The 15156-nt window shown below is 36.0% G+C and overlaps 1 protein-coding gene across 6 annotated transcripts in view; it reads right to left on the bottom strand.

The window, feature by feature from the left end:
• TENM2 (teneurin transmembrane protein 2) overlaps positions 1-15156 on the bottom strand; it is a gene marked incomplete at both ends in the record, with an annotated part of 523490 nt that overhangs the window by 290112 nt on the left and 218222 nt on the right. For 2 of the 6 annotated variants that reach the window (XM_084295547.1, XM_084295548.1), the window contains one exon: positions 9826-9909. The exons of the other annotated variants lie outside the window; for them this stretch is intronic. In XM_084295547.1, the coding sequence (XP_084151673.1) occupies positions 9826-9909 (84 nt within the window). The remainder of the gene's footprint in view (positions 1-9825; positions 9910-15156) is intronic. 6 annotated transcript variants of the gene reach the window in all.

Here is a 15156-nt window from a genome sequence, read left to right as displayed (position 1 = left end):
ATGTTGCAACAGATGATAGATGGATATTAAGATAAGGACATAGGGCTATTACAGTCATGTACATTACAGTAAGCAATATAAAAAGACCTTCTAAGCATGACACTTGAGAAAATGAAGGGACTGAGCTGTTACTCTGAAAAGATTCATTTTATTAAATACAAATTATCATTCACCAATGAATTTTGCATTTCAATAAGTTTTGTCCCCTATCATTATATGACCTATAATCTTTCAGCTGCACAAAACACTCATTGACTATACTCCTTTAGCTTAATAATGGCTGTAGGTATAAGTAGCCTAAGAACAGAAAGGTGTAAAGAAATCATTTTGTTTATTACACAATAAGATACTGTGCATCATTTGTTAGAGGCCTCTTCACTGTGCCTGAAATCTTCTCAGAGGAGTGCCTCTTTCAATTACTGTTCTGTAGGCAGCCATGAAACACTGCCCTCCATTCATCCCTCATCTTCTAAATACACTGGTTGAGGCCCTGCTGAAGTCAACAGGAGCCATGCCATGGATTTCAGGGACACAGATTTATGTTTATTACACTATACTTCCTGATTTGGGGTATAAATATAATGCAAGGATATATTTTTGTACATATAAGGTAAAAAATTTATGGTAAAATTAAAAGAAGAACAGGTCACTATATTGAGAGAAGCAGCAGAGCTGTCTGCCCCATACTGCTCTTGGGATCCCTGGTACATTGTGTCGGGCACTTCTGGAAGAAACCACGTTAATTATGACAGCTTCATAGAAGCCCTTATAGCAACTCAAGGAAACCACTAACCCTAGAAGAATTGCATATGGGAAAAAAACAGGACACATATTTCAGACATATGGATTACGTTATAAATAGTGACTTTCCATTGATTACAGTCTTTTTTCAACAAGGATGCTCAATAACTCTTTATTGTCAAAAAGTCCTGGAATAAACCACCCCTATCTTTATTTTGTTTATGTTTGGCAGTTTTACTGGAAACACATTACAAACACCGTATTAAGAACACAGCACAACTTTACAGAGATTCAATACTTTTCTGTCCTTAACATAGAGCTTTGAGACAACTTGATTACTACTACCACCAAGCATTTACTGGGACGTATCTGAAAAAGCACAGTAAGTAAATACCATTGCAGTTGTTTTCTAATAATTAACTTTGCAGTGCTCTTCATATTTCTCCCACTCTATTACTTAACAAGTGGCAGTCACCCCCCTGACAAGTACACGTGCTTGAAGAGCCGCACTGTTTCCTGACGCTGCCAACTTGGCCAACTCTGAGCCACCTTGAAAGAAATGCCAATAACGTGCATCACAGAAGTGAATTTGAAAATGAAGAAATCAATACAATACATGCCTGGCCTATCTATCTTCTTTAGATTCATCAGTATCCAGATGAAACACACTTTCCTTATTTCATTTCTGCCTCCCTTGGCAGAATTTGAATACTTTAAGCCTTTATTGAATAGAGAAGTGGTGTGCAGTCATAGCAGTTCTGGTCTTAAATTCCTGGCTTAGTCTTCATTTCTTCCTGTATTCAGGACAATGTTGATACAAACCCTAAACTTATGCTACAAAATTTGGATGTATGGAACTCTCAATTATGTGTGTGTGTATATATATATATATATATATATAATATATATATATTTAGCATTGTATTTATAATATATATATATATTTATATATATATATAAAGTACACACACCAAAAAAAAAAAAAAAAAAAAAACCAACAAAAAACAGTCAAACACTTATAAGCAAACGCAATGTTCAGAGAACCACCAAGAAAGGAAATCAGTTCTGGATTAGGTCTGTAAATGAAGGATCCAAAGCTTACTGCTGAGAGCAGAAGACGCTGAGTAATTTGATTGCAAATGCTGTTCTTTTGTTAATTTTGAGAAGGCATTCTAGAAAGAGAATGAGTCCTGACAGTGGCTAAAAGAAGAGATGTCTTATTATTCTTAATATGTCAATTCTAGTGACTAAAAGAGGCATTTGGTGCATCAGACCATATGGTTTAGTCTGTACTGTGTATTAAGCTGTTGGAAGTTGCACAAGCTGTCTTTACTTTTCAAGAGAAGCAGTGGTATATGTTTCCCCCAAATAATTGATATTATTCTTATCACACGACACAGAAACTCAAAGTTCAAACTCAGCGGCAACATTTACAACTAATCCTGAGAATCACCGAGTATCCTTTGAGTGGAATGAGGGCAAAACAGTACCAATGCCCCCACTCCTAACAGTGAATAAGTTGCAGTGCTCAAAAAAGGCAGAGGATTTTGCAAGCTAGATAGATAACAGATGGAGATTTCTGGAATCTAAAGAGACAGAGGCCACCTGCATTCTTTGTAGAAGCAGATCATTTAGTTTTCCAACACACACTCAATTTTCCACTTCCAAACGCTATTTAAAAATCAAATAAAAATCAAGTTTTATTTAAAAAAGATTATGTCAATACATTTCAGTAAGTCCTTTTGGGGCCTCCTGGCATTAACGCCACATTCAATGTTTTCATTAATCAGAACCAGGTATTTCAAGCCGTATGGGATTTGGGAAACAAAACTTTAATTCAAAATAAAATAAAATATGAGTATGCACACCACAGAAAACCCTGTCTCTGAAGCACATTCGGTCTATTGAACCCTTCCTTTCCTCATAAAATCTAAGCAATTATATTGGATTCAAATATTAACTCCTAATGATCTTGTTTAAGGATATCAATTTTGAAGATGCATGAAAACATTACTGGATATAAGTCTTCCTGGCAGGAGAAATAATGTGAAGAAGGATGAAAACATTCAACTGACATGTCCCGGGAAGGATCCGGATATCAAGAAGCGTGCTGTAGAAGTCTCAGCTTTTCACCATTGCTTATTGCCCCCAGAAATTTAATTCTTCAGATACAGTAGTCCTATCCACCATCTACATTTCTATCAAAATCTTTGGCCTTTCTCTGACAACTTCTGAACACAGTTACACATCGTCAGCATAACATGGGGAACAGTTCACAAGTAACAGTTTAAAATAATTTACTCTCATCATTTCCTTGCTCTTACCCTATATTAAAAAATATAATGCATTCAATTCTGGTTTTCTTGCTGTGATAGCACTTGACAATACAAAATTTTTGCCAAGATGCAGATCTAGGTTGGATAACGCATGTTATATGTCCAGTTGACAATCCAAACGAAACAAAGTTGTCGTAATAGCTAGCCATGGAAATTCACAAAGGAAGCAGCGCTTAGGATGCAAACACTCCCTCTACGTTCACCCTAGCAGTGGATATAAGTAAACCTAAATCAGAAATTTATGACACTGCTACTACAAAAAAAATATCTGAAAACCAAAGAAGAAAAGCAGTTCTCATCTTCCTCTTCACTCAAGTTTCACAGAATACATATGGATATGAATAAGGACGGGATTCTTCCCTCTAACTTCTTGCACAGCTGCTTGGGGAAGGCTTCAGATTAACATAAATGATATTACACATCCATAAGGCTGTCTTTCAAAGATGTTTCATAACTTGTAAATGCAATATTTACAGAGATCAGGTCAAGTCAAAAATATTTAATATAATTATTTAACTTATGCATATCTGTTTATGACTGCTAAAGAACATGGGATGACTTTAAATTCCTGCTAATATATGCAGTATACATTTAGTGCAACTTGCATGAATTCCCAATCCAATTTTTAATTACTATGCCGTCTGCAAAGACAAGAACCCACTAAATCAAGTCAGAATGCTGTCTTTTTATTTTTTAATCTTACATCAGAACAGTCAACATTAATCATATATTGCTTCACAGACACTGCTTTTTACACATTCACAACCAAAATAGTAAACTGAAGTTTGAATAAAGTAATAAAATAGCTACTGGTATGGAAGTTTACAATTAAACAACATATTTCTATCAGTATTTCCATATTTCCATAGCCAGTGTTCATTAGCAAGTAACCCAAAGCTTCATTTGTACTCACCATGTTTTAGGACCTCTCCCCCCCCCCAAAAAAAAAAAAAAAAAAAAAAAAAAAGCAATTCCTTTTAAAATCTTTGTTTATATGTTGGTTTTTCTTTTTCTTTTTTCTTTTTCATTTGTTTGTTTGTTTGTTTGTTTGTTTCCCAGGATATATTTATATTGGGCATACTTTTACTTGCACGACTTGTCAAAATGCTTTGTGAAAACTGGAAGAGGAGAATGATTTTATGTCATTAAACAGGCCTGGGTGCAGAAGAGAAAGCCATTGAGTTTATTTTTACTTAAGACTTTTACATTTTTAGACAGATAAGAGATTGAATTCATGCCACCGTGGAGTCCATCCTGTTTGTCCACCTACTAGACAGTAAAATAGCCTAAGGCTTTTTTCTAAGCTTTTCAAGCCATGGCTTTAATTTCTCTCTCAAAATCTCAAAATCAAACATCCACCCATCCATCTGGAGGAACCCGACATTTCAGGTTTTGGATTTATTAAACTCTATTTATGTTGATAATAGGATGGGGACATATGATTTGGCACAGCAAACACAGGTTTAGCAGCTTAATTGCCTGGGTTTCGTATAGTGGATCATTATGTTAATGCTAAATGGGGATTCCTCCAAGTAAATCCCTGCTGACTGAGAACGAGAAGGTGGGAATGCTGCGGCCATTTGGGAAGAAGCTGCTCTTCTGGGTCAAAGACGTAACCAAATAAACAACAAAAACCTGCACATACATGGAATTTCTTATCATACAGTATTCAGCTTGGTCTCAAGACAAACCTCATTACTTAGCACTGCAGCTGCAATGACTATACTATGTTTTGCTCCCTTCAGTACTTTCTCCCACGTACACAAACATGATGCTGATCCCCCACGACACCTGAACCTGCTCTGTCTTCACAGCCCCAGGTTCTCAGACCTGGCAGAAAACTAAGCTTGCTTAGAGGACTAGGAACCAAATCATGGAAAAATGTTTGCTGTGATAAAATAAATAGCAAGTGAGAAGTTTTCACTGATAACCAGGTATTTTGAAAGAATAAATACATGCTTAATATTTTAGATCCAAGAATAAGATTTTAAAAAGGAAGGAATCAACATAGCTATATATTTCATGAGTTCTTTTGAGTAGTTTAGTATTTCCTTCAGTTTCTTGAAAGTTTCATTATCGTTTTCCCTGAAGTTATGTCCACATTTAATCACCCAAAATGCACCTCCACCGCACAGCAGATGTGTCATTAACTATTTCTGAAAAAAAGTGAAATAAAATCACCCAGCATGAGAATACTATGGGATAAGTCAACACTAGCAGATGGTGTTTATTTTGTCACTGCTTGTGTTAAAAATTACCACCTATTTCATCAGTTTCTTTAAGGTGGAAGCCTCATGTAAAAAGTGAAAAAGCTATTTTTTATAAGCTGTCACAGAACTCCTTAAAATATAAGCACTTGTTTTCATGGTTTCCAGTTTTCTAGGACATGGTGCAATACACAGGAGATGGGTTTGTATAAATTTGACATGATAGAGTATTTTGCTAGCAGCTCAGTCTTTCAACACACAATCTGTTTTGTTTCTCAAGCAAATTTTGCAAATTTTCTACTTCAAACACTGGTGTTTTCAAGACAAATTCTCTAACAAGTGTTAAGTCTGCCCCTAGGAGGGGCACCTGGTATAACTATCAGCTTGCTTTCTTCTAGGACCCAATTTGCAAAAGCTTTTTATTTGCCCCTAAGAATTTCTTACATCCTTACTATTGTATCACACACTTTTGATTTACGTGCTCTAGTGGATTATTTAACAAAACAGCATGTTGCATGAAGAGCAATTCTACAATCTGGGCTTGGATACTTAAAGAAATCTTTATTAAAATGCTGCGATAAAAAACAGATTTTGCTCATCTATTTTTCAGAGATTTACATTAAAATAGAAAACCAGAACACCTCCCCAAAATGCAAACCAATACAATCCTCAGTAAAACAAATCCACATTGAAAGCAGCAAAATAATTTCGTCACTACTGTGATGTAAACAGAATTCCCACAAACTCCATCCTCGGTGTCCATACCCAGCATTTAAATACAATTTTAAACAAAGTAAAATAATCTATTTGTATCTGAAGGTTACTGGACATCAGTATACTGTTTTCACTGATGATTTTAAATGTCAAGCCATAGAAAGATTAGACACCTAAATCAAATCCCCACATAACCTGTTGCATTTTGGTTCTAGCCACCATAAACACAACAAGATAATACCCAATCCATTTAATTCCCTCAGAAAAAGTGCAATCCCTATCATAACGGTTCAGTTGATAATGTCCCAAAATTACTTCAATAAATTACTTGCATAGAACAGATTACCATAGGTCTTTGAGATATTTGTATGCTTGCTGCAACAACATATCAAACAGATAGCCTACTAAGTACAGCCATTCAAATCTCCTTTTGGCATTGGCAGGATTACACATGCAGCAGAGCCCATAGTCTCTGAATCCCAGTCCAGATTTATACGTTCACAGTTTACCCAAGATCATTATGTCAAAACAAACAGTGAAGATGCTCAAACTGCACTACAATGGCTGCAAAGGGAACCAAAAGATAGGAAATAGAAGACAGACTGCCAGGACAACCTCTGTTCCTGCACTACAATACTTTAATTACCTTGTTCTATATTCAGTCCTTTTCCCTGCCTGCTGTCTACCATTGCACTTAATGTTCAGATTGGCTTGGCCACTCTTTACAAGGAACTGATCCTGTTATCTTCGCTACTCAATGAGAAGCACAAAATCTGTTAGTGTCCTATTCTAATCATACCCTAAGCAGATCATTCATTTCTTCTTTTGGTTTTACATATTGACCAACATACACTATCTGAATGCTTTAAATTAATTTAGTAATGATTTTGATAATACCATGAGCTTTCATGACATTATTTTACTCTAAAAACAAACCCAGAATGTAGTGTTTGTTTTTTAAATTCTGAATGCTTTTTTTTTTTTTTTTTCCCACCATGCATTTATTTATTTACTAAGAACTCTTCTTCTCCTAGCTTGGAAGTCACAAAAAGTGAGATTCTGGAGATTCTGGATACTAGGAAGGGGAGATTTTTGTACAAGAGGCTTTTATCTGTTTTCCTTCAAAAGCCTGAGCACAGAGCTGCAAACAATCCTGCCTGTGTTTCTGAAGCTCTGCCCGTTGTAATACCCATGTTCAGCACTTAACCTCCTTTCTTCCCATTACCTCTTGCAAAACGTTTTTGTCTACAACAACAGCATCCTTCTCCTTAGTGAACATTGAATAGATCAAGACATCTCCCATTTTGTTACTACACAGCAAAGCAATCCACCCACTAACTGAGCAGGCTGGATAACTGGATACCTTTAAAACAAAAAAATCTGAGGGCTCTACTTACAGTGATACAAAGACTCCTCTTCTGTTTACCCAACATGTACACTGAAAGCTTTGCAACACTGTTTGGATGCATTCTCAGCCAGCCCAGGCTTTAAACCAAGGTTAGTGCCATCTGTCTCTTTTTGGCAGCATCCAGATTGATGTAAAATATCCTATGGCACTTTTTAAAAGGACTGGAGTTAAAGCACGGCTTTGGTCAATTCCCTTGAATTATTAACATAACAGAGCTGGCTGACATCAATGCCAGCTCTGACATCAATGCAGTGAGCTATAAGCTCACTGCACCTTTTCTTGCCATACAATTAACTATTTCACTAGCTATAGTAGACACAATATATGAAAATACTTAGACACATTAAAGTCATTAAAGGTTCTATTTTTTTCTATTGCTTTTCTTAGTTGAATTATTGTTAAATACATCTTATTGTCAAGCCAGTGATTAGAATTCGTACTGCTGTCAAATATTTTTGATTTCTACATAGTATAGTCTTGTGTACTTCTTGAATTCTAGAGTCCTAAACAAACACAAGGCTAAAAATTAAAAGCAATAAGAAAAAAAAAAAAATTGAATTGGGAAGGGTATCCGGCTCTTGGGGGAAAGAACTAAACCGAAGGGATACAATACTTGAAAAAAGGCTTCAAAGCTTCAAATACAAAAAGACAGGATTCACATGGAAGCAATTTGTAGGGTCAAACCTTTCTGTGATCCTGGAAAATACACTCAAGTATTATTATTTGAGATTTAATACAGCCTAAATAGCATAACCTATTCACTTTAGCTGTGCCAAAATCACTTCTGCAATACCAATAATCATGAATGCTTCAGATATGCAGAGATCTATATTGGATCATTTCCATTCCTCACACAACTTTCACCTTTATTACTAACCATACACATACCACCTGGGACAAATTTTTACTATTGTAATAGTTATGGAAATTTAATCACTCTACTAAAAGCTCTGGCTTCCATTCTTCTAAGAAGCATGACAATATAAAAAGGTCCTTATCTCCAGTCTGAAAACAAACCAAGCATTCTTGGGTTGCATTAACTATGGCAGGATCACAGATGCTCTGCGCTTTCCAGACTTTGATGGAAGAAACTGTCCCACTATTTGCTCGGTCACTAGTAGAGATTCATAGCCCAATGCCATTCACCAGGTTTCACCAACAATCAAGTGACAACAGAAAGAAATATATCAGAGTAAAAGCAAATAGGGGGTAGTGAGAAAACCTTTTCAAGTTTCATTTAAATGTTAAGTAACAGAACTTTTGTCCTGGTTAGGACCCTAAGTCAGCAAAGCATTTGCTTATGTGCTTAAACAAGATACTCAAATGGAAAGACAGCCTTTTGCGCACGTACTAGGTCACAGATGAAAAATCAGGATATGTCTCTCATCTCACCAGGCAGGTAAATATAGGGCAAAAATACAGGTCTTCGTGAGGACAGAAGACCTTATAAAAAATGGCCCAAGCTAAACCAGTAAGAAGACATGCTGATACAATAGAAAGTGTAAGTGTACCTATTCAATGAATGAAAATCATGTCTGAAATTTAGGAAACATCAGAAGGAAGATATAATGGAATAATTATTTTTGTAGTAAAATACCTCAAGATATGTTTGGATTTACATTACTGTAGCTTATATTTTTTTTTTCTTCTAGTAAGAAGGATATTGAAAGCATTTTCCAAATACCCTACTTCTCCCAAGGGAGTTTTTCAAAATGAAAACAGAAGAGGAGGGAGGGGGAGGTAGTGATACTTCAGAATAGCTATCAATCTGTGAGGAGATTCTCCCCCCCAGATAATAATAATAATAAAAAGACTGTCTAAATATGAAACTCTTAGATCAAAAAATTCATATTGAGATGAATACAGCTACCAGTACACCTCTCATGAAAAAGTCAGATATAAGAATCTCTGAAGCAACATGCATCACGTGCAAGCTTCAAACAATGTGAAAAAACATATGTAACTGCCCTTCTCAAAATACTGCCAATACAGGTATGATGTTGCTTTCAACTCCTGCCTGTTTGCACCCAAATCCTGGACCTCTCACACAACTTGGTTCATTTTCTCTCCGTGACAAAGCCCAGTCCCACGTAACAATGTTAGCTGGGAAAGCTGCAGCTCCTTCTCCACCCACTGAAGACTCCTAACACAAACCTACCCTATGCTAGTTCAGTCAGGGAGGTAATACTCAAAAATGGAAGAGAAACAAGTAGTAGAGAGAGACCACATGTATCCAACAGAATAGAAACACTCATAAGGAAAAAAACAAACAAACAAACAAAAAAAACAACACAACAATCCCAAAATACTTAAAAAGCAGAAGATAAACAGAACTATAGCAATCACTGCAAAACCCACAAAATCTAAACTAGGTTCTAAGTTTACAAGGAATACAGTTTAAGCAAGATAAAAACCTTACGTATTAGAGAGTTCTTTGTCTCAGCCAGCTGCTGCCAGCTTGTCTGTCTGTCTTTCAATTTCTCAGAAAGGTGTGTGTGAAAATCTAAATAAAATAAAACAAATGCATTTTAGAGATGGCTCTTTTCCTCTTTTTCTTCCATTTTGTTCAGCTTTGGTGTAATACAGCCATTTGAATGGTTCACCTCCTCCCACCCAATACATCTCTGAATAAGAAAAATACAGTACTTATTACGATCTAGAGACAGAAATTTATCCTTGATATCTGACCAGATACAGAAGCAAGATGAGTAGAGATGCAATATTACTGGTGAAATGTTGCTTCAAATGTTGCTACAAATCTGTATACGGCACATGCATTAAAAGTTAACCTGAAGTCCGTAAGACTTTTCCATACCTGTTGTACAGTAAGTATTTAAGATCATAGTATGCTATTTTCAGTGTATTATTTATTAATCAGTAATGGAACATGTTATATTCCTCTAAAAAGATCAGTTTGATTATCTTAATGCAGTCTTTTATGATACATTTGGAAAACAGACTTTCAGCTGTTACAAAGCACTTCTTCGATCAAGTTTACTGCAGCAGCATGATGACTTTCACATTCACTGGCAACAAAATCAGGCTCATTCTATTGCAACCAGACACGAACCAGTGAAACTGCAGTGCAGCAAGGTCAGCAATCTTTTTTCATTGTCTCATAAAAACTCCCCAGTTTTAGGAAGCCAGATTTTAACATAGGTAAGAAAAATAATACTTAATTTTTAACCGCCTTTCTTTTGGACTAAAAAACAAAACAAAACAAAAGCTTTCTAGTGTACAGTTAGTTTACATTAACCTGGATTTTGAAAATGAAGCAATTATGAGATCCTCTTACATTTGAAAAGCACAAAACGCATTGAAAAATACCACTGAATTTCAAAATAAAAACCAATAGTTTCCAGAGGTAGAAAATAGGACATAAAACCTATATATTTTTTTTATATATATTTACATGGATTTCCTTACAACAACCATTATGACAAGAAGCCTAATAATTAATGTATGGTCACTTCAATTCTCATTTCTTGTTGCCTTTAAGGCTTCATTGGGAAATTATTTTACTTGGTGCATCACAGGTCCAAGTGCTTAATTAATAGGATAATAATTTAATCTTGCACCCAGGAATCACTAGAATCAGCACTGAAAACATGTTCTGTATACCACAGTAATTTACTACTTGGAAGGAGGAAAAAAAAAATACATCAACAACAACAAAAAACACACAGCTATCTTGACACAAAGCTATAAAACCAGATGTCTGAAAAACAGAAGTAATACTTCACATGTAAAAGATGTAAGACAACATATTAGCTATTTTGGAGGAGCATAAATGTTTCTGACCTAACCTGACTACACAGAAATCTTGTGAAAGAATTCTGGCTCTCAGTTTTACATTGCTGGCTTTCAGGGTAAATTGTAATTTTAAGGGACAAGTTATACCTTTACCAACAATAAAAACCAGATAGTTTACTAACCTGTCTAAATGCCTCCTTGCCACACATGAAATTAAAGTTTAATGTTGTGTGATTGTAAATCATTTTCAGGTGTTTTAGCTCATGTCTCATTAGCTCAGCTTAACTTTTGATGGCACAGACTTTTGATTTAACAGCAAGGAAGGAAAATAACAGATTTTCAGGATCTCTTCACTGAAAAATAATACTACAAATAAGTGAACCAGAGATATACAAAGTGCAGAGTACAATGACTTGATATAAAAACTTTGGTAACTATCAAAACAATTCATTACAAATTTCATCATTTTGATGTTACTAGGAATTTTCCACCAAATATTACACTGACTACTTCCATATTATATATACATATATTTGTATTTTACTTTCATATTTTATATATATATATATGTATTTTAAGTAAAAAGATATGTAGGAAGGTATCAAAATGGAAAGCACGGAATTGATTTAAGAAGCTCCCCTCTTCTGTGGTACATAAAATTAAACAATTTTAGTAGTTTTTAGTTCTACAGTTTCTGCTATATTATTATGCTCTACAATATGCATTTTTTTTTTGAAGTCTTTAATGTTTTGATTTTCATTTCAAGTTTTACTTTCATTTCTGTTTCAAGAGGAAAAAAACAGAATTAATCCATCAACAGAATGTTGACTGACATTTTATCACATTGCCCTTTAGAAGCTTGTGTATGTTACTGAGTCTGTTATTTTCTCTCTTTCCCTATCTGTGGCCACCTCGGGATATTTGATCCTTACAATTACAAAGAGCGCAGATGAGGATGACAACTGTTCCCCCAAGGAAGCTGAGCCATCATCCCTCTTTTTGATGTGAAACATCTAAAACTAATGTCACAAAAATAAGTTTCCAAGCTTTGTTTCTCCAATAATTATTAAAAAAAAAAAAAAAAAAAAAAAAGTTTGCTACCAATGCCCAAAGGAAAGAATTATTTAAATGTTGAGATACTTTTAGTGTCATCTGAAGGGAAGTCTCTATGGGTATTACCCTGCTCTGACACTCACAGGGAGTTAAGCCTAATTGCATTTAGGGTTATCTCTAGCAGCTACACTCAGAATCAAACATCCTCAAGAGGACTATTGTTCTAACTAATCTATTTATTAGGCTATTATTCAGATTCAGCACAGTCTTTTATAAAAAAATCTCAAAGGGATAGTAAAGGATTTTGCAATCATCAGACGTATACTATGACCTACAATATCCACCCCTGTCAAGTTAGGGAAAAAAAATGGTTTTGTAAGTAAATCTTTAGATCATTAAGTTAATTTTATGCCCTATTATACATGGCACTTCACACCTGGAAGAAGTAAAGCCCCTGTGAATTTACTGTTTTCTTTCCTCTAAAACACAAATCCCCCATGTCCAGAGGTCCACTTGCTCCTACAGCAATTGACTCAAAGAAATCTGCTTTCCACACCTTACTTTCAAAGAGGAATAATGGTTTTCAGCTCAGTGTATCTCATCTCAGTTCAAGTTCAAAATCAATATTGACACAGCTAATTTTAAATAATTGCAAAACTTTTTGAAAAACAAGACAACAAATACCGGAACGCCAAAATTGGTCTCCTGCAACATACACGACACCCAGACAAGCCACTCGTCTCTCACACAGCATTCAAAATTTTCTTCTCCTCTCCTTTAACAACCCTCTGCAAAAAACTACTCCTCTGTGTCCACCCACCGGTTCATTTCTAGCACCCCCTTCACTTCCCTCACACCCCAGCCGGCCTCCACTAGGCCAGGCTCACTGACCAGGCCTACCGCGAGCCTCCTTGCGGTGCCACGGAAGCGCTGGTGAAGCCAGGCACTGCCACTTCCCGCTTCCATCGCCTCCCTCTCTCCGTGCCATGCCACCGGCAGCACAGAGGTGCCTGTGCTTGCCAGGACCCCACAGCAGCACAGCCCCGGCCCCCCAGCACAGCACACACCTCACGGACAGCGTGAGGCTCAGTGCCAAACAGCATGTTTTCAGCCAGGGCCCTTCTGGTTCTCTGCTCCTCTCTTGAGCTGGTGTAACAGTCAGGAAGAACTGTTTCTACCCAGAAACAAGCACGACCCTCTCTTCTTCTTCCCCCCTCATTTATTTTCTCGTTAGGAGTTTTCCCCATCACAGTCCTAGCATGATGGATGCTTCCAATGATGCACTGTTTTCTCCCTTACTAGTCCAGTCAGGCATTCTGGAATTCCATTTTTTAACATTTCCCAAAAGACATCACTAGAAGTTTGGCTTCTTAAACATACCATATGCTCTACCTTTAAGATAGCAACACATTATTTATGACTAATTTTAAATGTATAAAATTTTAATGATAATGTTGTAAATTAATTACTTTTTCTTTCTTTTTAATGATATCTCCTTTTCCCACCTGTAATTCTTAAGTCCCTTCATTGGCATTCATCTTGAAAATTACTGTGGAACTCCAAATACAATCAGAGCCTAAGTGTCCTCCTGTGTTCTGTTTGCATTGCCCCTCTTCCAAATGGCACAATCCAATTTTTATTGGTAATAAACAGTAGAGAGCTGGCTTATTTTTTTTTGTAAATAGCCCTTTGGAAGCATTAAAAAATTCCTACCAAAACCCTTAATTTTTCAGGCTGCCTCTCTCCCCTGCCCAGTAGTTCCACAGATGAATCGATCCAGTAGGGAACTGGCTCCATTTCTGTCACACTGACGTGGCTGCGGTCCTTTGCCATTGTCCTTCATTTCCTGCCTATGGAGCACTTGTAATGAGCACAAGCTGTTGACCTGTTAACGCCTCAGTACACTTTCATTGCTATTTGCTCAACATTTCTGATCTTTATGTGCTTCAAGGAAGAGGACAAAACCTGTAACAACTAACAAAACACAGTCAGTACTGGGCAGGTTGAAACTCCACATTTTTCTGGAATAACCTTTTTCATTTTTGTTTATGCATCACATTCTTCCCTAACATTTGAGATCAAGCATACTGAACAGACATAAAAGTACTGTACTCTTAACCTACATGCATACTATTTCTGGAGGCAAATAATGATTATGGAGAAATTAGAAGACAGTAATACAAAAGCCATGCACAAAAGTATTGCAATATGAACTGTTCCATAAAATATGAACTAGCCATGCAATTTTTCATTTCTTATATAGTCTTGACAGAATTGCCTGCTATTTTCTCTATTACATTCTATTACACATTTTATATTTGATATTTTGTTTGATCTTTTACAAGAGCTGTGTTGATTTTTCTTTCCCGGGAAGCATATCACCAAACCAATTAAACCTGAAAAAGCTGTATGTGCATACTGTACTACCTGTTCTCCAGCCAAAATCTTCTCCAACACGAAGCACCCACAATATATTTTGCCTTTGCAAGTATACTCTTAAATACGTTAACGACAAAAACTCACGCAAGGCTGACAAACACTACAAAGGAAAATGGTCTAATAGTGGTTCAAGTTTGTTTGAAAGCATATTATATTCCAGTGAATTAAACACCAAATATACCATAGTCTTCTACAAAAGGTAAGCTTACAAAATTAGTTAGAAGAATATTTGTTTCACGTAGGTATTTATTATGTCCTAAATATTACTAAACATTGCCATTAACAAATCTACTATGCCAGGAGTTGGATTTTCCAAGTGCATTGTCTGTGTCTCCTATACAGGATCAAATAAGCAATTAGCTACACAACAGACAATTGCACAGGACTTAAACTACAAATATTCATTTCCTATGGACTAACAAAAGCACTATGATGCTGTAGTACCCTTAGAGTCATGTGGACATGCATAATTCAGATCAGCATTTAGAAAAGCAAATAGATACGT

This window comes from Netta rufina (genome assembly GCF_964035555.1).
Source record: "Netta rufina genome assembly, chromosome: 14".
Taxonomy (NCBI): domain Eukaryota; kingdom Metazoa; phylum Chordata; class Aves; order Anseriformes; family Anatidae; genus Netta; species Netta rufina.
The sequence above is the reverse complement of the archived record's forward strand: the minus strand, read 5'-3'. Positions and strand labels throughout refer to the sequence as shown.